This window comes from Haliotis rubra, unplaced genomic scaffold, assembly GCF_003918875.1.
Source record: "Haliotis rubra isolate DU_JTF1 unplaced genomic scaffold, ASM391887v1 Scf584, whole genome shotgun sequence".
Classification (NCBI taxonomy): domain Eukaryota; kingdom Metazoa; phylum Mollusca; class Gastropoda; order Lepetellida; family Haliotidae; genus Haliotis; species Haliotis rubra.
In genome coordinates this window covers 94,783-117,592 of record NW_025767284.1, presented here as the reverse complement: position 1 = coordinate 117,592, position 22,810 = coordinate 94,783, and the positions used below count along the sequence as shown (strand labels likewise).

The window sequence follows — 22,810 nt, the reverse complement described above, 5'->3', positions numbered from 1 at the left end:
ATTAATCCACATGCACTGGTTGTACAATAATACTTTATTTCCCCGGCAATCGATGAGTGTGCTCTCAGTTTTAGTTCTCGAACCCCTGTGAAGTATACAACCAAACCTGCCTGCGAAGGTTGAAGGTTAACATTCACATGTTCATCTCGTTCTACCGGGTACCACCCATGAAGGTCCGGGTTACAATGAACCACAGTAACCCATGCTTGTCGTAAGAGACGACTAACGGGATCGGGTGGTCAGGCTCGCTGGCTTGGTTGACACATGTCATCGGTTCCCAATTGCGTAGATCGATGCTTATGCTGATGATCACTGGATTGTCTGGTCCAGACTCGATTATTTACAGACCGCCGCTATATATCTGGAATATTGCTGAGTGCAGCGGAAAACTAAACTCACTCACTCATCCTACCGGGTACCCATTCCCAACTGGGTGAACAGAGGTATAATTTTAAAGAAGTAACTTTTAACGCGTCACTTCGTGTCTTACATGTGCTTGACGTCACAGGAGTCGCGCATCACCCATCCAAGTACTCACAGAACAGCCTTTGATTAAATTCACCTAATCTGTGCCCTCAACACTTTCGGCGGGTGAATATTTCATACAGTGTCTGACATGCTGATTTGTCAGGCCTCCGAAACCACTCCATACTGTACTATAACTGAAGGTCCGCAGTGATGCTTCTAGAATACTGTGAGGCGGTGGGAGAGCCTAGTGGTTAAAGCGTTCGCTCGTCATACCGAAGACCCGTGTTCGATTCCCCACATGAGTACAAAGTGTGAAGCCTATTATTGGTGTTCCCCGCCCTGATATTTCTGGAATATTGCTAAAAGGGGCGTAAAACTATACTCACTCACTCTAGAATATTTGGCGGAGCACCACACCGTTGCCCGCCTACTCACCCGCCCTGTCGCTCACTCTTCGCTGATGTCATATGGAGATCTGGTCAGTGAGAGCGCTAAAACGCCTGGGCCTAGATTTTCTTAGTGCTAAGATAGTCGTGGGTGAATGTTAACTCTTTCCATACGACGTAAATTTTTCACAGATGCACATATATCCTAAGGACGTTATATCACGTCCAGGCATCTACAACCCTTGCATTCGACCAGATATTTCCATCCGTAGCCTCTGAATTCGATGGACGAGAAATTACGTCCAATTTTTTACAATGTTTCCATACGGGGGACGTGATAACCCGTCTACTCATACTTAACATATATCACAGTTTTCTAGCCGTGTATCCTCGTCCTTCGAATGCAATTCGTGTACTTTGTGACGGTGCATTATTTAGGATTTACTTGATTATCTCCCCTGGTCAAAACCACGTGCTATATGATCTTGACATTCGGTGACCACACAGCGTTAAATGGCTGGTCGTGGAAAATCGTATAGGACTACAGGCCAAGTTCTATCTGCCATTTGTGATGATGAGTAACTGGTACGACGTTTGACGTTTGATTGTTAGCAATGTTGTTTGACTGTTGACTGCTCGTATAACTGTTACCACAGGTAACACTCGTTTCATTCGTTCTTTGGATGTCATGACCCTATAATCCTAAGTGATGACATAAATCTACTAAATTGTGGTTGTTCTTCCACCGTAGTGTAGTCACAGGATTGACAAAAATTGTCATAATTATCACAGTACTGTGTAAGTTCAATTATGTTCAATTATTACCAATGTTTCTGGGCTAAAGACGACCTAATATTTTCTCTTTTAGTCGGGGATATTTTAATAAAAGTGAATAAAGATGTTTGAAAAATATCAGTTCATATGGATTTTGACGTTATGTTCCTCTTGAATGGTCCATCTCAACCTTGCAACATGCAGACGTAATATCACGTCCCTCGTATGTAAGTGTCATGTTGCTTAAAATAGTCTCGTATCAGAAGTGATATCTCGTCCTTCGAATGGAAAGAGTTAATGCATGGCACTTACGGCTATCTTAGCGCTAAGAGAGCTTCGAAAATCTAGGCCGAGAATGATACTGAGCTAGGTTACGCTGATCTTGATAGGTGACCAGAGAGTTGAGGGTCAGAGATCAGATCCCCCGTCGCCTCATACTGAAGACGTTAGAAGATGGTACTTGTTGTTACCCTGTCTGCCGGTCAGCACGAAGGGGATGGAACAAGGACAGACGGCCCTGAGACGTTACATTGGGTCTGAGCGGCGTATCCAGAACAATAGTGTACAGCCATGGCCATATTTCACTTTTGCGTAGCCTAGTGGTTAAGGCGTTCGCTCGTCACGACGTGACCCGGGTTCGATTCCCAACATTAGTAGATTGTGTGAAGCCTATTTCTGTTGTTCCCCGCTGTGATACTATTGGAATATTTCTAAAGAGGAGTAAAACCATACTCACTCACTCACTCTCGACATGATGTTATCTACAGACCGATGTATACTGTATCATTTGATAGAAAACCTGCGGCTGTAAAGATCCGGATTAGAATTGGTCTTCAGCATCCCATGATTGTCTCAAATCGGCGTAAAACCCAACTCACTCACTCATCCATTTCACCTCAAAATGTTCACTACATATGGAGATAAATCCCAACTATACATGACGTGACGTTGTGCTAAAGACCTATTGCTATTTTCCTAACAAGCGATACCATAATAAGGACGAATCGGCAATTTTGAACCTAGACTCACCTGATCCTGCTTTAGTAAAGGGGCGCAACCCTGCAGAGAATAAGCAACTTTACAACTTTCATATCATTAACTGCCCTCCCCGATGTTACATGTTCGTATTTCTATTCTCAGTGAGACAACTGACTTGTAAACACGCAAAACATCACATGGGACGGATCAGTCTCTGGTGCAGTGATGACACTTGATCGTTAAAACACAACAGGGACTCATCTATTTGCAAGATGAAGTAGCTGGGTTCTCCACTCCCTCGACGAAGGCCCGCTGAAGGCATAAATCTATTTTGTATACGCTTGAAAGTGTGAGATGTTTGCCAAGTGTTGTTGATGATGTTGTTTGAGAACTGCCTGTGGTGCATTCAGCTGTCAATGGGAAGCCATGTTGTTTCAAGCCATAAGTCATGCACTTACCGAAATACCAACGACAAGATCTCATTTTTATCATAAAAATATCTCACAAAAGGAAAGTTAGCATGTGTTTATAATAGTCCATAGCGTTTGTTCGTATTCTGTCTGCTGGCCGCACGCAAAAGCAAGTCATGTTCCCTTTAACAAACAGGGGAAAATATGGCATAAATACGGAATTACATCAGACTGAATTGCTCAAATTTGGAAGCATTATATAATATTTAGAAATATTAAAGATAAAAAGTCAGTTATCATCAACTGCTGCGTAGCTGACTTACAGTATGTTCAACAAAGACAGCACCGTCGTGCGACTTCTTCACCGCTACTTTTGTTGCAAACAGTAAGACAGTTTATGGTGGTTGATGCGCAGTATCTGGCATGAGGTGCGTCCCCTGACCTAATCTCGGTCGCTTTGCCACTGGGAGATTGTGTTACGTTCACAAAAGTCGGATATATTTAGTGAAACAGACTACAGTTATACTAAGTCACAAATCAGTTGAAGTCCTTGGAAGGGTGACCGTGTTTCACAGCTTGACTCCTCGGAGTTTCCAGGACCTCTGTCTTGCCCCACAACGAAGCACGCATGGGAGCCTCGGAGCTTGTTCAAAACTTCATCTGTTCACCCAGCAGAACATGGGTAACTGTTAACCTTCCAGCGACTTGCTGGCAGAATGGGTTATGCCGGGAAATAATGTCTATCATGTTGTGTACGCTAAGAGCATGTAAGTGCATGGTGGAGTTCAGCGCTGTATAAGTGGCCCTACTATCGTTCACAGCCTCTGTGACGTCATACATTCGTCACATTCACGTTTTCCCCTTTCACCCATACACGATTCGTCATAATGATGATTTTGCTTCCTTGACCGACATCGGTAACCATGGTTACCTGTCCTCGGATCGAGAATGTCCGTAGGGTGTCCGCTGATTGCTCGACCAAGTCTAGACGTCTTGATTAGTGTCGAAATCAATTAAGGATGACAAGGGGATGTCGCAGTTGAGTACCTAGAACGTGTCTCCTTGTACTACTATGAGCCTGTATTGTTAAGGTGCTGACTCGACAAAACAATTTGACAGCCCTTCCCTAATTGAATGGTGCACAGAGTCTAATCCATTCTCGTCAGAATGTTCTGATGCCCTCGATAGAAATAGGATGCCCTTTTCAGAAACCAAAAATGGTTTTCCTCATAGTCACCACGTTTTTTGGGCCTGCCTGCAAGGCTGCCTTTTCGAACTTAAGATGAAACTAATGTTTGATGTCCAGTGAGTGAGTATGGTTTTACGCCGCTTTTAGAAATATTCCAGCATTATCACGGCGGGGGCAACCAGAAATTGTACACACGTTGTACCCATGTGGGGAATCGAACCTGGGTCCTTGGTGTGACGAGCGGACACTTTAATCACGAGGTAACCCCGCCGCCCCCGATGTCCAGAGATATTTTCTTCCGGGAAAAAGAATATTTACAGCAATGTTTGATGGTGGCTGGTAGTGAAACATACGAAAAGTGGTTATTCAATGGTGATGTTTGGTGCCTAAGTATGCGGTGTATCGTCTACTGTTTTCCACTACATAGCGTGTTTATAAATTTTGCAATGTTTTGATCAACTCCAGAAATTGTATATTATCGAAAGGCAGTTTATATGTGCACAGCAATAACAAACAAAGTGTGAAATCTTGGCCATTTTTGACCTTTATTGGTGGCCAATGTGACCCGTCTAAGAAGTCGCATTTCGCTGTACAGAGTTAATCCCCATAGGGAAGCCTATAACCGTGGGTACGAACCCCGGTTTGCCAAGATTGCATGTCTAGGTGGCTTTCGGTGGTGTCAATTTCTGTGTCCTCCGCCGTGATATTGCTGGAGTAAAGCTAAAAGCGGCGTAAAACCTCACTCACTCACGCACTCACTCACTCACCACAGGTGAAGTTCCAGTGCCTGCATGTGATATCACTGGAATAGTGTACAAAGCGGCGTTGAGCCAAAGGTTCTTCATCTAAACCGTGGATCTGTTGCCCTTCGATCTTACACTGTATTCCGGGCGTGTGGTCAAGCTGCGATCATACGGAGAGTAGCACTGATATAAACATTCACCGGTTATACTCGCCATGGTGAGCCTGTGTACAGATCAATACATACTGTATAATTTGATGAAATGTTTACTGACGGGCAATTATACATTATACATTCGGAAATTGGATTTGACAAAACATACTAACGTATCTAAACGTAAGGCATGACACAACAAAACGCGAGCTTCAAATTCATCTTCCTCGAGTAACCATTTCTCGGCGGTAATGACGGTTGTATTTTGCTTGTGAGTTAAGATAATGTTTGTGTGGTACTTTTCAAATAGTACAGCAGTTAGTTTCGGTATTATTTACTGAACTTAATCGATTATTTAAGACTTGGCTTGTAATAGTATCTTTGAAAAATGTTTTCATGAACACTTGCCTCAGCTTCTCGTGAACATCTGTATCGTCACGTTTTACTGACAGATAAAGAAGCTGAAATCCATACGTCAGCTCGACCATGGCTGAAGGTGATTTCAGCATATTCCCAGAAGAGACTTCTATGTGGCAACACCTGCTGTAAGATTAAGAGAGAATCAATTGGAGCGTTGTGTATTCATGAGAAACCAAATCTGTCAAGCCCATGCGGGTTAAGTCCCTGAATGAGACGGGGTTTTTATTGTTTGGTATTGATATATTTCACGTTTGAATACACAACTGGATTATCGATAATTTAAATATCAACTTGACTTTATACGACAAACGAACTGAAAATCGCCTGGGTAATTTTTGATGATTTTCAAAATTGACTGAATGCGTCATCACACAGGGAAATTTTGAGAGTGTAAATTTGTCATTCAGTGGAAATTTATCGACTGGTAGTTTTGAAGGCTTCGTGTATAAGCTGTGTGAGCGCTTTCGTAGTACCTGAAATAACAGAGCCCATTAATTATGATCAATATCTTATTCTCGTGTACCCAAGACGCCAGGGGGCGAATCGTCTAAGGCGCCGCTCAGTTGTCTCCCTTATCCGTGTAAAGATCCGGAGCAGTCCAGCGTACCCTCAGTAGTTTGTTTCACAAAGGTTTTCAATGTCGAAGACCTTTATTCTCGTAACTCGTTGGAATATAACTGTAGTATTTATAAAAGCGGTACCAAACCCAACTCAAACATCCACATTATACCGACCACCGCCATGGACTATTACTGAGTGAGGTGTTAAACAACATACAATCACAAATACTCCCTTAATCCGCCACACGTCATGTGTGCTCACTGTGTGAACGGTGGGTCCTCTGCATCATCAACAGACCAGACATTTCATCATAGGAATGTTACATCAAGCATAGGTCAGGACACACCTGTAAATTCGAAAGTTTCGAGGGATGACTGAAGTGAGCAATCGCTCATAGTTTTTCTTCATTTTGCATCCCTTATTTGGATCTCTAAATATAGTTTGGTTTGGGACTTTGTTTCATAACCACTGCGACGTAAGAGATGTGTAGAGGGACATGTTTGGGCTGACGTATTTTAACTTAGAATCACTTGGTGTTGATTTTGTGATATTGTTATGCTTCAATTTGCCTTCTTCACCAACACAAACAGTTAACTCTACCCCAATTGTCAGTCATCAGTTTATATACAAAATCGGTTGTGTCGAACTCATGGTTGTCACAAAGTAAATTCTTGCACCTTGAGTAATAATAATTATAACGTCCATTTGTATGGCGCCGTTTCCACACACTAGTGTATGCTCATGGCGCCCTGTGTGTACAGCTAAAAAACTATTTCCTATTTTAGTCATACGTCGATGTCGAACTCATGGTTATCTCGAGGTAAAGTCTTGCACCTTGAGTATTCCTAAGTCATACGTCGATGTCGACTCATGGTTATCTCGAGGTAAATTCTTAACTTTGAGTATTCCTACTTTAGTCATACGTCGATGTCGAACTCATGGTTATCTCGAGGTAAATTCTTGAACTTTGAGTATTCCTATTTGTCATACGTCGATGTCGAACTCATGGTTGTCTCGAGGTAAATTCTTAAACCTTGAGTATTCCTATTTTAGTCACGTTGGTGTCGAACCTAGGCTAACTCGAAATATTAACGCATCGATTTATGTTTTGTTTGGATCGAATACTTAAGTCACCAAAAGGGTTTTAGTCCAAGAACTAGGCTACCTATTCTCAAAACGTTCGTAGCCCTTCGAACTTCTTAAGCCTATTCTTAACACATTGGCTTGGATCAAAAAATTCCTAAGGCTACGAACGTTTCGAGAATAAGGGCCCAGGAACCCAGAACCAGGAACGAGTGGTTTCAGTATATTACTACATTTTGTTGAATGTAAGTTATTCTCTGTACGCCCCTGTTGTTCAGTCTTGTTCCGTTTCAGGACAGGATGACTACTTCCCAGAACAAAGGAAGATGTCCAATGAACAGAGGTTGATGCGAGAACTCACGGAGGAGTACGAGACTTCAGTGAGACCTGTATACAGCGCCGCGGACGCAGTGGACATTGGGCTCGGCTTGACCCTGACACAGATTCTGGACTTGGTAAGGACAGTGGGTTTTTTCATAGACAAACCTCCTTATGATTAGTGAAGATCCGGTTTATAGTTGATTTTCAGCAACCCATACTTGTCGTAACAGGCGACTAACGGGATCGAGTGGTCAGACTGGCTGACTTGCTTGATTTATATCTCTATTGCGGAGGTGGATGCTCATGCTGTTTATCACTTGATCATCTGGTCCAGACTCGACTATTTGCAGACCGCTGTCAGATAGCTTGAGTGCGGCGTTAAACATCAAACAGAACTAATTAGTTGGACTCAGTGTTCCTCAGCTGTATCAGGTATATGTTATCAACCAACAATTAGTGCACCGACTCTCTAGATGAGCTTGTGTTAACACTCATAAGAGTCAGGCATAGGTGGTTATAATGAGTTAATATCGTATACTGCAGCTGAATACTGGAAATAGCTAAGCAGTAAGTTCGTATTGATGGGGAATATATTACCTGTAATAACTCGTTATTACCTGGATGTAGTATTCCTTAATAGGTTGAATAATTACTCAAACAACCTGTTTTACTACAAATATGAGGGAATGTAAACCTGAAGTTCACGCGCTATATTTACGCATCACAAGGAAAAGATATTCAAAACAACCGGGAATGATGAAAGTAATTAGCGGGAGTAATCATTCAAATACCGGAAATGACCACCCGATATGCCCAGGAATTCTACTCCAATTAGGGCCTGTAAGTCTTGCAAGGTGCTACTTCCGGTACTGAGCTGGTTTCCGGCTCCCTTTGCGCGTGCCAAATTGCAATATGCGAGACGGGGCCCAGTTTTTTTTCCGTTTCAAGATTTCTGGAGGCGGTATATCCAAATTGCACTACCGCCAAATATGACTTCACTACACCGGACCAAATGTACAGCCATGCTTGACTGTCATGTTGACAGTCGTAACAGTTGCCTAATTTGGGAATGGTTAGATCGAAAATTTGTTATTCCAGCAAGGATTATCGGTTGATTACTGTCAGCTGACACCTATGAGACCATTCAAAAAGGTATGAAACGTTGTTTGTCAACAGAGGTACTCAGGTCTCGCGAGGTGCCGTGACCTACTTACGATCCCTATTCAAAAGGAACAGTTTCTGAAGCTAGAGAGAAATGCCCGCAATAACCGATGGTTTGTTATGTCCAGAGCTGGTTTTACGAAGATGAATGGAGAGGATGGTCAGGCTCTGTGGATCGCTGCTGTTGTGTCGACGACTTTAAATATTGCTCTTATCATTAGTCACTGATTTGTCTGGCTAAGGTTTCATTTCATGAGGGCCTCCGTCTCATACGTAGAATACTGGTGAGTGGGACGCTAAAGAACAAGCAAACCAAAACGGGACCCCGAAACGTTTAAGCATGGCCCCATTTCCCAGGCTACCGTAACGCTGCGACGGTCATAACTCTATACTGTAACATATTTATTCTAACATAGACCTAGGACATACGTCGTCAATTTTAAACAAGAATACACAACGCAAGTGGGGTTCTTACTGTAAACAAACTTCCTCGATCAGGCACTGGCCTGGTGACCCCTCCTCCCCCCCCTCGTCCCCGTGTGGACTGACATGAGTGAGTAATATCATATAGTCAAAGAGTGAGTGAGTGAGTTTAGTTTACGCCGCAATCAGCAATATTCCACCTGTATGGCGACAGCCTGTAAATAATCGAGTCTCTACCAGACAATCCAGTGATCGGCAGCATGAGCATCGATCTACTTAAATGGGACACGATGGCATGTGTCCACCAAGCCAGCGAGTCTGACCACCCGATCCCGATCGCCTCTTGTGACGAACATGTGTTGCTGAAGACCAGTTCTAACCCCAATCGTCACACAAGGCACTGAGAGATACTATCAGGTCATCATGCATATTCATTACACACACGAATACATTTCAGACACACGTAAGTCAGCATTTCTTTCAGACATATCAGATTGTTCACTGGAATAGAACAAGTTCCATTTACTTCGCAACTTCACTTATTAGTTGCAAATATCCTGCAATCTTTCCACGTGCAGCGGGCAATCTGTTAATAGGTATCAATACGTCAAACTACATACCAATTCCTTGTCAATCTATTCATCCAAACTGAAGGTTGTATAGCTAAGGATGATGACATAGGGTGCTAAGGGATCGGGAGATAACATCATTAGCTTCCTACAGAGTGTATTTTAAGGTTCTTTTTTAAATATCTATACATATATTCATTTTTCTTTCTGCTTCCCCTTAGTATGTATGGTGATCTGATAGTGCCCGCTGTCCTGCGAGACCCTTGAAAGATTCAAACAGACACTTTATCGCTTTGGGACGAAGGAAACCAACGCCAACCGAACCATCAAGTTATTATTCAAAACAAGTTTGACAAATAGTGTTTTAATAGCTATCAATGCGTCAAGTCACTATTGCTTTTCTGCTGATGTATTTCATTCTTCAATATTGGGTTAGCTGCGTGGCTTGACTTCTATGAATAAATTCCCGATGTTCTGGGGGTTACCAATGTGTTTGAATGAATCTCGTTACGTCGATTCGCTATCAATAGCATTGCAATGGGGGGTTACATGTGGATGCCTCAGGTATTAGATCCGTATTGAAAAAAAATACATTTTTGATTGGGAATTATTAATCCTGTAAATAGCCACATAAGGCCCACACTCGGCGTGATTTAGGGATGATTTTTTATATGATTGTATGATTAATGTTCCAACTTTCGATATGTTTTACGACATGGCATATTCAGTCTCATTGCGCACCGCTGAGTCAACAGATGGTAATTCGTTGTTCAAAGAGACCATTTATAACAGATCTGAAACTGAAGGTACATTCAATGACACTTTAGATTTCAAATGATTCCATGAAGATGGCTTTGTCTAATAGCTTAATGATCACATTTATCACCGCTATTATTTCTAGAAAGTTCCATTAAATATAATTCTTTATTATCCTGTAGCCGTTCCTTCTGGAGATTGGGGAATAAAACTGTTTCTTATATTTGTACCAAGTCAAATTTCGTTTATATTCTTATTCTTATCAGGGTCTATATTGGCATATTATCCCCTCGGTCGATCCCGATTTGTATCTATAACCCAGGAAATTCTAACTTCTAACTTATTCTTGCATTTTTGTTAATTTTGTTCTGGTGATGTTACGAAATGGCTATATATATGTTGAACCTTTTCTGTGAAGAATGGGACGTATATGTACCAGTCCATGTCTCTTTATCAATATATACCTCGAGCACCCCCTCCCGATCGGGTAAATGCTTTAATTTCATATAGATATATATATATATATTATTAGGGCTGCGCAATACAACCGGTTTACCGGTATTTACCGGTTCAGACATGAAAACGATACGTATTGCGATACGCTGATCGAAAACCTGTATTCTTACTTGCATTCGGAAAACTTCGTAACACTCGGAAATCTTCGGATATTTCCTTGTTTCATTTGTGCGAAATATTATTCACATTTCTATTTCATCATGATTCAAAGTTGCTATTAAAGCTTAATCAAGCATAGTGATATTGCTGTGTTTTTGCTCTATAAATCAAGCATTAACTCGATTATAAGTAGTTTTTTGTTTGAACATACTTCATGCAATATATTGCAATACATATCGCAATACATGCCTTTGCATCGCAATATATCGCAATATGAAAATTTTCTGCAATACCCACCCCTATATATTATACATCTTATTCCTACCCACTATAATTGTGTGTTTTTTTCCGATTGTGTGGCTGGTTTCATTCTCGCTTTTCTCTGGACCTAGAAAAAAATAGTCCTTGAGGAAATTCATCAAGAAAGAATAACAGTGTATCCCCAAATTGCTTGAAGGGCGATAAATATGATGACTTAGTAATTCACGGGGCAAATGCTCTTTAATCCTACTTTATTTCTATTTTTGACCCAAATTTCGGAATCGGAGACGTACACGCACAGAGAAGATGATAAATGCTTGCTTAGCTTGCAAAGAAGAACTAAGTAGATGGCGCCATTCCAACTCCAAAGTTCACTCTCATGTGATACGCTCTATACTTTCTAACTCTGCACCTCGATCTTCACTTCCGGTATCACACACGACAATGCTCATGCATAGCGACATTCCTGTATGTTTGTGTGTTTCTTTAGTGTTCATGCGTGTGCGTATGTGTGGCTACTTGTAATAGAATAAGGCCACTGACAATTTATATTATCTCACTCAAACACCACTCGGACACACTGTACTGGGTGCAGTGGGGTAGTCTAGCGGTTAAAGCGTTCGTTCGTCACGCCGAAGATCCGGTTCGATTCCCCACATAGGTACAATGTGTGAAGGTAATTTCTGGTGTCCCTGTCGTTGGACTACTGCTCAAAGGCATACTCATCCACTCTGTGCTGCCTTCTCGTCCTTGGCCTCGTCACAGCAGTGTTATTTCACAGTATATGTCATGTGATAGTCACGTGCACGGTGTGTGTCCCAATATAGATTCCCGCTTGCACTAGCCGAGGTCGTTATGGTAATACGAGGAGCAACACGCCTCAAAACGACGTGAAATGGCGAGATGAAAAAACGCTATTGAACTTTGATTGCAAGTTTGGCTAATCTGCCCTTAAAACTGTCACCAAACGGCGATTTATGGCGACCAGTGTTGTAATATCACCTTTGATTACAAAGTCTCGTGAGTCTCGCAAGTTGACGTCTGCACACTTCACCACCGGCAATGGCGTAACTAACAACCCACGACCTCGTTCTGATTCAAATAAACTCCCTGCCTTTGGACATACGTTGAATAATGATTTCTCCCCGAATTTGACCCCCCGGGGACGAATCGGATTGCTCCAACTGCTTTCTTCATCTGATATATCTCAGGCGCGCTCGTCCTTGAAATTAAATTGCTGATGTAAATCAATTTGTCATTATCTCCACGCGTCCCCTCGTGGACAAGTAACCTATGCGTGTTTCATTGCTCAGTTGTGGCACGTGACATGTAATGGAGTGGCTGTTGCTTCCGGTCTGAGGTAATGTTGATTGCAAAGGGACACGACCCGCTCGCTGCTCCTCAATGGTGTAGAGAGGACTGATTAAGGGACGTCCTTAACGAGGCTGAGATTCGTATTCTGTTCTTCCCGCCCCAGTCGGAGACGACAGAAGCATTGCTATCTTCGCCATCAAAAATCTGTGTTAAAATCACGTCCGAGGAAAACGGTTTATTTAAATAATCTGTGTTGTATTCGAGGAAGGGATGGCTTTTTCACGGAGTTATCCCACTTGGTAGCGAATAGGCTCGAATGCATTCCTTCATCTGGGCCCCGTTTCACAAAGCTCTCGTAAGCCTAAGATCTCGTAACTTTTCTCGTAACTAACATTGACTTACGATAGTCATAGCGCTACGAGAGCTTTGTGAAACGGGTCCCTGGTCATTAGTCAGGATTGCGATGCTCATCGTTCCAAATATTCTTTATATTATTTTAACGCTCATCGGTAGGAACGTGTTCAAATGGGCTCCACTTTCTCAATTTGAACCTTATTCGGAAGGGATGAGGTGACGTCTATACGGAACACTAGTGCCGCACTACTATTTAGGCCATATATAATAAAACTTAATGTTCTTGTTTCTCATTACCGCCCGACCCAAAATTTCGTCTCGAGCCTGAGATTTTTAAAATATTGTTTACACTAGAGAAAATGCAAATTTAACTCTCAAAATGTGCATTAAGTATTTACACTTCTAAGTTTTGATTTTCTACGGAGAAAAGGTGTAAATTTTCACAGAAATGAAGGGGGTTTGGACATTAAATAAATTGAAATGTAAAAATAAATACCCATATGTTTTTTGAAAGCGTGAGGGGGTAGTAGTCAGGGGAATCGAACCAATTGAACCAGATGTGTAACAGATGAAACATTAAGGATACCCAAGTTCTATGGATAGTCAACTTCTTTATCGCAATGGATGCGACGTTTCGGTGTAGGCACTCACACTGTTATCAGCATGTGATAACGGTGTTCGTACTTTTCATCACTTGCTTGATAACGGTGTTAGTACCTACACCGAAACGTCGCACCCATTGCGATAAAGAAGTTGACTATCCATAGAACTTGGTTTTCCTTCATCTATACAACTTCTAAAATGCCTCTCAAAGGAGATGAAACAATAGTTATACGCGGGTTTGTTTGTGCTATTCCTCTTGTGTTAAATCCCATCCAAATGTCCACCCCTCCACACCTCCACAAAAACAACACCACCACACCACACCACATCACACCTCTCCACAACACCACACCACACCACACCACACCACACACCACACCACACCACACCACACCACACCACACCACACCACACCACACCACCACACCACACACACACACACACACCTCACCACAACCAACCACCACACCACACCACACCACCACTCAACAACACACCACACCACACCACACCACACCACACCACACAACACACCCACACCACACAACACAACACCTCACCACACACACCACACCACACACACCCTCACCACACCACACCACACCACACAACACCACACACCACACCACCACACCACACCACACCACACCACATCACACCTCTCCACAACAAACCACCACACCACACCACATCACACCCACTCAACAACAAACCACCACACCACAAAACACCACCACACACACCACACCACACCACACCACACCACACCACACCACCACACCACACCACACCACAACAAACCACACCACCACACCCACACCACATCACACCTCTCCACAACAAACCACCACACCACACAACACCACACCACCACACCCCGATCCACCCCACCTAACCTCACCTCACTTCACCTCACCTCACGTCCCATCCCACCCCAAAACAAACACACGCACACGCACACAGGCACGCACACACACATATCACTCCCCACGTCAGCCGATGCAACCCCCACTCCGACATTCCGAGTCGAACAAGCATAACCAAGTACCCCTGTACCCTACTCTTGTGTGTCGCATAAATGCAGTAAAACCACTCTGGATCAATACTAGTCTCCGCATCTGTCCCACACAGTTCCCAGTCACGGGACGAGGATCACCCTGTGGCTGCTTACGTTCAACCGTGCTGTAGTCTCTCAATGGAGACACTCATCCATCTTCCACGACGGGAAGGGGCGGTGGGGTAGCCTTGCGGTTAACGTGTTCGCTCGTCACGCCGAAGACCGGGTTCAACTCCACACGGGGGTACAATGTGTGAAGGCCATTTCTGAAATTGCTCTGAAAGCGGTGTAGAAACGTTTCTGCGCCATGGTCATGACATTTATGAAATAGTTATTCAAATCTGAAAGCCCAGTCCTTTAGCTCTCTGTATACCCCGAAGGGATCAGGTTAGAATTGGTCTTCAGTAACCCATGCTTGTCGTAAGAAGCGACTAACAGGATCGGGTGGTCATGGTAGCTGCTAGTATCGGTCACTGGACTTTCTGGTCTAGACTCGCGTATTTCCAGACGGCAGTCGTTGACGGGCGAGCGCTCGTACCACTTGGCTACCACGTCACAAGACACAACCCTCCATAATCAATCGGTCCAGTGGTAAATGTGAATATTTGAACCGGAAGACGGCCCAAGTGTACTTTTTACTGATCTACCAAACAAGATAGCCGATAAACATAACATCGTTTCATGCTTCAACAAACGCTCAATGTATCAATTCCGTCACCTTCACCTCTATGAGACATCAGTCTTGTAGCGTCCTGTAAGCCTCATTGGCCTCAGATTACTGAGTAATAAGACAAGCATCATGTGTCCATTTTCTGATTAGCCCACGGGCTGACCTTACTCTCTTCATTATAGACGGAGCCTGGTTCATAATGGGATCTCGTCACTTGCCGCCCGGCGTCAGCTGAAAGTGCCGTCAGCAATCTGAGCACACGTCTGTTGTAATTATTCAGAAACTGCGGTTTTGAAACATGAGACGTGCTTCTTTCCCACATATTACAGAATTTTCAGTAAACAAAAGCGACAAAACCCTTTCCACATCCATAGGAAATGAATCCCTATCAAATAGTGATGATACCAGGTGTTCACGAACAGATGGGCGTATCCTGTCCAACCGGTGGCAACCGCAAACCTGGGAAAAATTCGGGAACGGAAGGTACAAGTCGAAATAGGGAATAGCATTGGATATCATGTTTGTCACTGATGCAACTCTAAGTCTAGTACAGGAACAATTGTTACACCTTGGAAAAATTCTGGACCATCTACCATACTGCTACGTAAGGTACGACTCGACAGTCGAAATATGGGGTAATTTGCATTGGATATCATGTTTACAATGTTTATTAGGTGTTGATTCCTAGCTCAACCGGATCAGTCGTTATTACAAAACAACAAGGAATTTACAAATCACTACAAATCACGACAAGAATGTTGTAACAGTAAAGGTTATATCTCTTTCGAGACACACATTTTGTTTCTTTGAAAGTGAGAACAGTGTTGGACCCAGAACAGAACACATTTATTTCAGTAAAATTAGTCAATATGTTTTTAAACCAGGGGTCAAAAGGTAGATGGGTGTGTTTTTACGCCACTTTCAGCACTATTCCCGCAATAGCACGTCGGGGGACACCAGAGAGGGGTTTCACACCCCAACCCCGAAAAAAATAAATAATAATGATAAAAAGGTATTGTTTATAGTTGTTTTGAACTGACGCTTTTTCATTCCAGCGAGTTTGCATGTGTGTTCTTTAAACAGAGTGTACGTGTTTTGTGATTTAGCTTGCGTGTGTCAAGAAACAAAATATCTCATCCAGTGTCGATGACATACAATGTAAAGTAACATTCAAGGATGTATTTCAAGACACAGCTTCTAAATAAAACTCTGGCTTGTCTTGGTAATGGGAGTTGGCTTGTTTTATATGACTGCTTTGGGAGTTTTCTATATTCGTCCATTTAGCATTCATCCTTGAGTACGGTAGTGCCGGAGCTCACGCGTGGATAGCTAGACTGGTTCTCCGTCATCAGTGCGGTCAATAGCTTCAAAATTGTAAGAGCAAGGAGCTCAGTTTATTTATGACAAACATGAACAATTCAAATATAGCGAAGTAAAAGAGATTGAAAACCTAAGGTCCATTTATGCAGCCCACGATCATCCCAGATTACGTGGTTTGTTACTGTGAGTGCGTGAGTGAGTGGGATTTTTTTATACTGTTGACCGGTTAAACCAGTTGTCTATTCTGTCTGCTGGGGCATTCGTCTTCCTTTCCAGCAAGCTGCGTGATAATTACGCACACATGCGCACACATATATGAATATACACGCACGCATACTTAATCAGGCTGTTTACTGTAAAACTGTCCGGAATCGCGAAAAGGAGTATTATTCCTTGTCCGTTCTTGTAGGCCGCTCAAAAGTTTGTTCCTTCTCCACAAGAAAACCGTCAAGATCCCCACTAGAATTGGTCATCAACAACTCATGCTTGTCACAAGAGATGACTAACAGGATCGGGTGGTCAGGCTCGGTGACTTGGTTGACACGTGTCATCGGTTCCCAGTTGCGTTGATCGATGATCATGCTCTTAATCACTGGATTATCTGGTCCAGACTCGATTATTGACAGACCGCCGCCATACAGCTGAAATATTGCTGGATGTTAACAAGAAACAAACACATCTTCCAGTCTCGTCACAACACCACGGCTGAAATCTGGTTAATTGCAAATGCATTTACTGTTAGACTCGTGAGTGAGTGAGTTTAGTTTTACGCCGTTTTTAGCAATATTCCAGCAATATCACGGCGGGGACATAAGAAATGGGCTTCACACATTGCACCCTGTAGGGAATCGAACCCGGGTTTGGGGCGTGACAAGCGAACGCTTTAACCACTGGGCTACCGCACCGCCCCATTTGACTCGTGAAGATCCTGGCTTCAGCATATCATGCTTATAGTAAGAGGCGACAAACAGAAACGGGTGGTCAGGCTCGCTGATTAATGTCACCTTAAGCCAGATGCGGTGCTCTTGATGTCATTCACTGGATTGTATGGTCCTGACTCGATTATTTATTGACCGCTACCAAAGAGCTGTAGAAATGCTAAGAGTGAGTGAGTCAGTGAGTTGGGTTTTCGCGCTTTTAGCAATATTCCAGGAATACCACGGCGGGAGACACCAGAAATGGGCTTCACACATTGTACCCTTTTGGGGAATCGAACCTGGGTCTTCGGTGTGACGAGCGAACGCTTTAACCACAAGGCTAATACCAAATATTCGCTATCCCAGCAACCGTGCAACATGGTATGATCTGTCTTTAAAACCTTGTAATATATAAGTAGTATATGTCCTCCTACTTCTGACTCAACCTGTCAGTGATTCCCCCAGTATCTGTGACTGCTTATATATACCCTACCAGATGCGTAAACTGCACAAGATGCGCTATCTGCGTACAATACATCATTCTTAATCAAGTTACAGCAGAGACCCGATTCCAACCCAATTCCCGGGGATGTAATGGTCGGCAGATTGATGCGTTATGTCACCATATAACGTACGACCATGACCCAAGGGAGACAACTGAGTCTAGGGTTTGTTCTATCATTATATTATTTGGCCATTACAGCTGAAAGATTGGGGGCTATATGCACTCTGGGACTTGTATACTCTTAATATAAGACTGCACACTTTTCATATGTTTCTCAGTTGATAAATAAAGAATGCCTTACACTTCACATTGTCTATGGTTTCGTCATTGGCGTAATGCATTTATGTAATTTACGAGCTGCCTAGCTAGTTGCAGTTAATAGTAAGTCGAAGACTGAAATTTTGCCAAATTTTTTATCGGTTTTCTTGGCAATCGACATGAACAAATATGATTTCTATAAATCTTCCCTGAAACCCATGTTTTATCTGAAAACTTAAAATGTTTCGATCTTAGGCTATTGCTCGGTGACATCAATTGCCTTATTACTGTGATAATATCTTTAATTTCCTTTCCAGGACGAGAAAAACCAAGTGTTGACAACGAACGTGTGGCTCGAGGCGGTGAGTACTGACAAACTTCCCTATGTAATTTGTTCCGAGTTCACTTAGATGTTATGCGGTCTTTGAAATGATCTTCACCTAGTGGCCTTGACGGGAAATCGAGTAATCTTAAGTGGATGTATTTCCCGGTTTGTCCAGGTTGATGTGTACCCACTTCTCCGACTGTGAAGTTTGATATTTGTTCATAATTTGAATCTATAATTGAGATGTCATTTTTTCCGCACTCTTCCATCTTAGGGTAGGTTGGGATAATAATCTCCCGTAGTGTTGATATTTGGATTAGTAATGTTTGATTTCCCGAGGTGAAAAAGTTCGTTTTCTGTAGTTTTATCCAAAGTATAATTATTTGCTTATCAATTTAGCTTTTTAATGATACATTGTCAATAATCTATTCCATTTCTTTGTTTTTTTAATTAATCGTGTATCTCTATTTTTAGACTTTTTAGGTGTGGGGAGGTAGGCTGTGCTTGAAGATATTTCTATTAAGTCAGTTTTATCGGGAATTGTGTGTAACATATTGAAGCACTAAGAATTCATTACCGCATGTTTTACCTTGACCAACTGTGGTCAGGCTCGCTGACTTGGTTTACACACATGTCATCGTATCACAATAACGTAGATGGATGCTCGTGCCGTTGATCACTAATTATTTACAGACGCCGCCATTTAGCTGGAATACTGCTGAGTGCGGCGTAAAACAACACACCAACCAACCAGCTAACCAACAAACTTTGTAACCATGGCTTGAGAGAATAGAACTCATTTGAAGTCCTGATTATGTATGCATTATAAATGTCTATATACAAGGTCAGTGGTTATAATAGTATACATACAGAACATACTTTTGACATTATTACTATTCAGTTGCCTTTTCCGTTCCTCATTCTGCAATTTGAGACAATTTGTCCCGTTTTCTGTGGATGCCGTTTCGTCTTCATTCTCCTTTGAATGTAACCTGCTCACACAGACAGACAGATATAGTTTATTAAAGTATATAGTTTATACCACGCTGTCCACGGTATTGCCCTGCTGGCCTCCCATACATCGTCTCGCTTCCCCGGTTCAGAACAATCGTACAAACAGCTTATATCTCGCTCAATTTCATAATCAAGGATTCTCGGTCATCAACGAGTGTATCCTAGTATGGAAGGTGAATAGGGCCACAAATATCTCAGCCTTGATTTCACTTCCCGCCATACTGCTGGCATTTATTGAGATATTATGTCAAGCCGTATCAAGCCAATCAGACTAAACGCAAAACGATATACAACCTTTCCGGTTATATAAGTCTATATTGGTTGAACGATCGTTTAGCGTGGGGTCCAATTGATTGCCTTTACAACCCTAGCGGTAAATGTTGTGAGAGTATATTGGGGAAGGTCAAGGTCACGAGTCAATGGCATCTACATTTACAGTTAAATCTATAAAAAAGATACCGGATTATGTAAGTTTTATGCTATACATTCCAAACCGCCTTGATCCAAAAACTCCAATTCCAGATATACGTTAAATTTGGCATAGAATCTGTCTGGAAAGGGAGGTAATCTGGTGAAAATATCGACGTCTAATATATAAATGGTGTATCAGCCTGTTAGATATTAAATGTAGGCCACGGGCGTCCCGAGCACGAGCCATAGATCCAATGTCGACTTTTGTTATTGATCCTGTGCAAGGGATAAACACGAGTATCATTATAGCAATGCCAATCAATTCGGTAAACTCAAGTACAGAATTATTATTATTATTCTTTTTATACTTTTTGCTCCAATAGTATTTAAATTTTATCGAATAACCTTTAGAAATTCATATATTCGGGAGTCATTTTTTTCAGTTTATGAGCAGACATAATATCGTGTTACTTGACATGAAAACGCAAAGTCTATATTTATCCCATATTTTCTAACAGATCGACGATATATGGGCCATGGACGTTTTATTATCCACTTTGTCCATTAAGAATTAACTTTAACATTTTTGTGTTTATTGGGGTTGAGCATGAAAGGCGCTGCCGGTGCACGCTATGTAAATTCAAGAAAGTTTTAAACTCAGAAAACGCAGAAGCAAATAGAAGTGATCTCTTTACCAGTCAAATGACATGAATGCACGTGCGATTTAGGTCAGGATTGGTTTTCAACCATTTTTACCCCTGCTTGTCACCCGGGAAGATTCGGTTTAAAATTGGTCTTCAACCCATGCTTGTCGGGAGAAGCGACTAACGGGTTCGGATGGTTAGGCACGCTGACGTGTTTGATGCATGTCATCGTTTCCAAAATGCGTAGATCGATGCTCATGATGTCAATCACTGGATTTTCCGGTCAAGACTCCATTAATTGCCGACCACCGTCATATGGGTGGAATATTGCTGAATGCCACGTCAACACAAGCAATCAGTGGACAATATCAAACTGCTGAAGTCTTAACGATACCGACGGACAATTTACTGAGCGTTGAGATAACAACAAACTTTGATATCGACGGACAATCCTGAGCGTTGAGATAAGCTTGACAGTGTCCTGTAACGTTGCCAATAGACACAGACTCGCTGGCCCGGGGAGACACACGTCAAACACATCCGTCGGTGATGTATCATGTTGGTTTGTACAAGAGTAGTCAGTGATCGGCTGCTGACAATGCCCGTAGAGCTTCATGTATTGATTACCACGTGATTGCTGATGTGTGGGGATGTGTAAGGCTCCCACAACCCCTAACCCCACCCCCACCCCCACGCCCACCTACCTAGTTTGGCTTCACTTCAAAATTACCCGTGAAGGTCCGGGTAAGAATGAACCTTCAGTAACCCATGCTTGTCGTACGAGGCGACTAACGGGATCGGGTGGTCAGGCTCGCTGACTTGGTTGACACATGTCATCGGTTCCCATTTGCGCAGATCGATGCTCATGCTGTTGATCACTGGATTGTCTGTTCCAGACTCGATTATTTACAGACCGCCGCCATATAGCTGGAATATTGCTGAGTGCAGCGTACAACTAACACTCAGTCACTCACTTTAAAATTGTGAATGAGTGAGTACGCCGCTCTTAGCTATTTTTCAGCAATATGAGGCTGAAGGATGCCAAAAGCAGGGTTCCAAACATAATAACCATACAAGGAGTCGAACCGACACCTTTGAAGTCACAAGGCTACCCCGAAACCCTACAGACTTGTACTGGCCGTATCTCTACTGTGACCTTCAAAAACTAACATTTTAAGTTGTAAGAGATAGTTTAGTTTTAGTTTTTGTGTGTGTGTGCGCGAGAGAGTGCGTGCGTGCGTGCGTGCGTGTGTGTGTGTGTAGTACATCTTCACAGTTCAATTTGCAACGTAAATCTTTTAAGATCTCATTTTCTATCAATAACAGAACTAGCATGTCGTTAACGAACACACAAATGAACTGAAGTATTAGTTTTTCAGTATGTTCGACGAAAGGTTACGTGTCTCATAATGCTGTGTCATAAGGTCGTTGCAGTTTTCTTGTATTTCTTCCCATAATCCAGCGACAAAAAGACCAAAACAAAGCTGTCACATTCGTGCAGTTTACCGATTTAAAAACAATGGAGGCTTGGCGTTAATCTAATTGATTGAATAATTTAAAGGACGCATATCGAACGCATTTTAAACCAGAATGCTTGTGTCAACCACAGCCAATGCAGCGCGTGGTGCTCCTGTACAGCTTCCATTACCTGGAATGGCTGCCACCAACATTTCAACGTCAAATGTCAGACAGAAGTAAACCTTACGAAAGCTTTGAAATAATTTTCAGAACCTTTTTTAAAAGAGTTCACAAATAGATTCTGCTGGTAATAGGATATAGTCATGACCAACAGCCCCAATAAGGTGCCGGTAGAGTACAGACAGACAGACAGACAGACAGACAGTGACAGCGTTACCATGTACCATGCCGATAGAGCAGTAATGTAGTTAGTTAAAACGTGCAATCGTCACCCGGAAGATCCGGGCGTTCATTTCCACTGCTCCAGGCCTTGATATTGCTGACATAGTTTCAAAAAAGGTGTAAAGGCGTATTCTCTAACTTTAAAGAACAGCTTTGCATTTCATTGTAGGGAATACTGTCATTAACGTTGATCTTCGCTAGAACAATTAACCCTTTTGTTGTCAATTTGAATACAAATGATTTTACGATCACTGAATCCAATATACTTTTGGTTATAAAGGTACACTT

At 42.5% G+C, this 22,810-nt stretch overlaps 1 protein-coding gene across 1 annotated transcript in view; it reads left to right on the top strand.

The window, feature by feature from the left end:
- The first annotated feature begins 7,471 nt into the window (after nucleotides 1-7,471).
- Nucleotides 7,472-22,810, top strand: part of LOC124254827 (neuronal acetylcholine receptor subunit alpha-10-like) — a 54,855-nt gene continuing 39,516 nt past the window's right edge. The window contains exons 1-2 of the mRNA XM_046688673.1: nucleotides 7,472-7,619; nucleotides 18,586-18,630. Of these exons, the coding sequence (XP_046544629.1) occupies nucleotides 7,491-7,619; nucleotides 18,586-18,630 (174 nt within the window). The 5' untranslated portion in view covers nucleotides 7,472-7,490. The remainder of the gene's footprint in view (nucleotides 7,620-18,585; nucleotides 18,631-22,810) is intronic.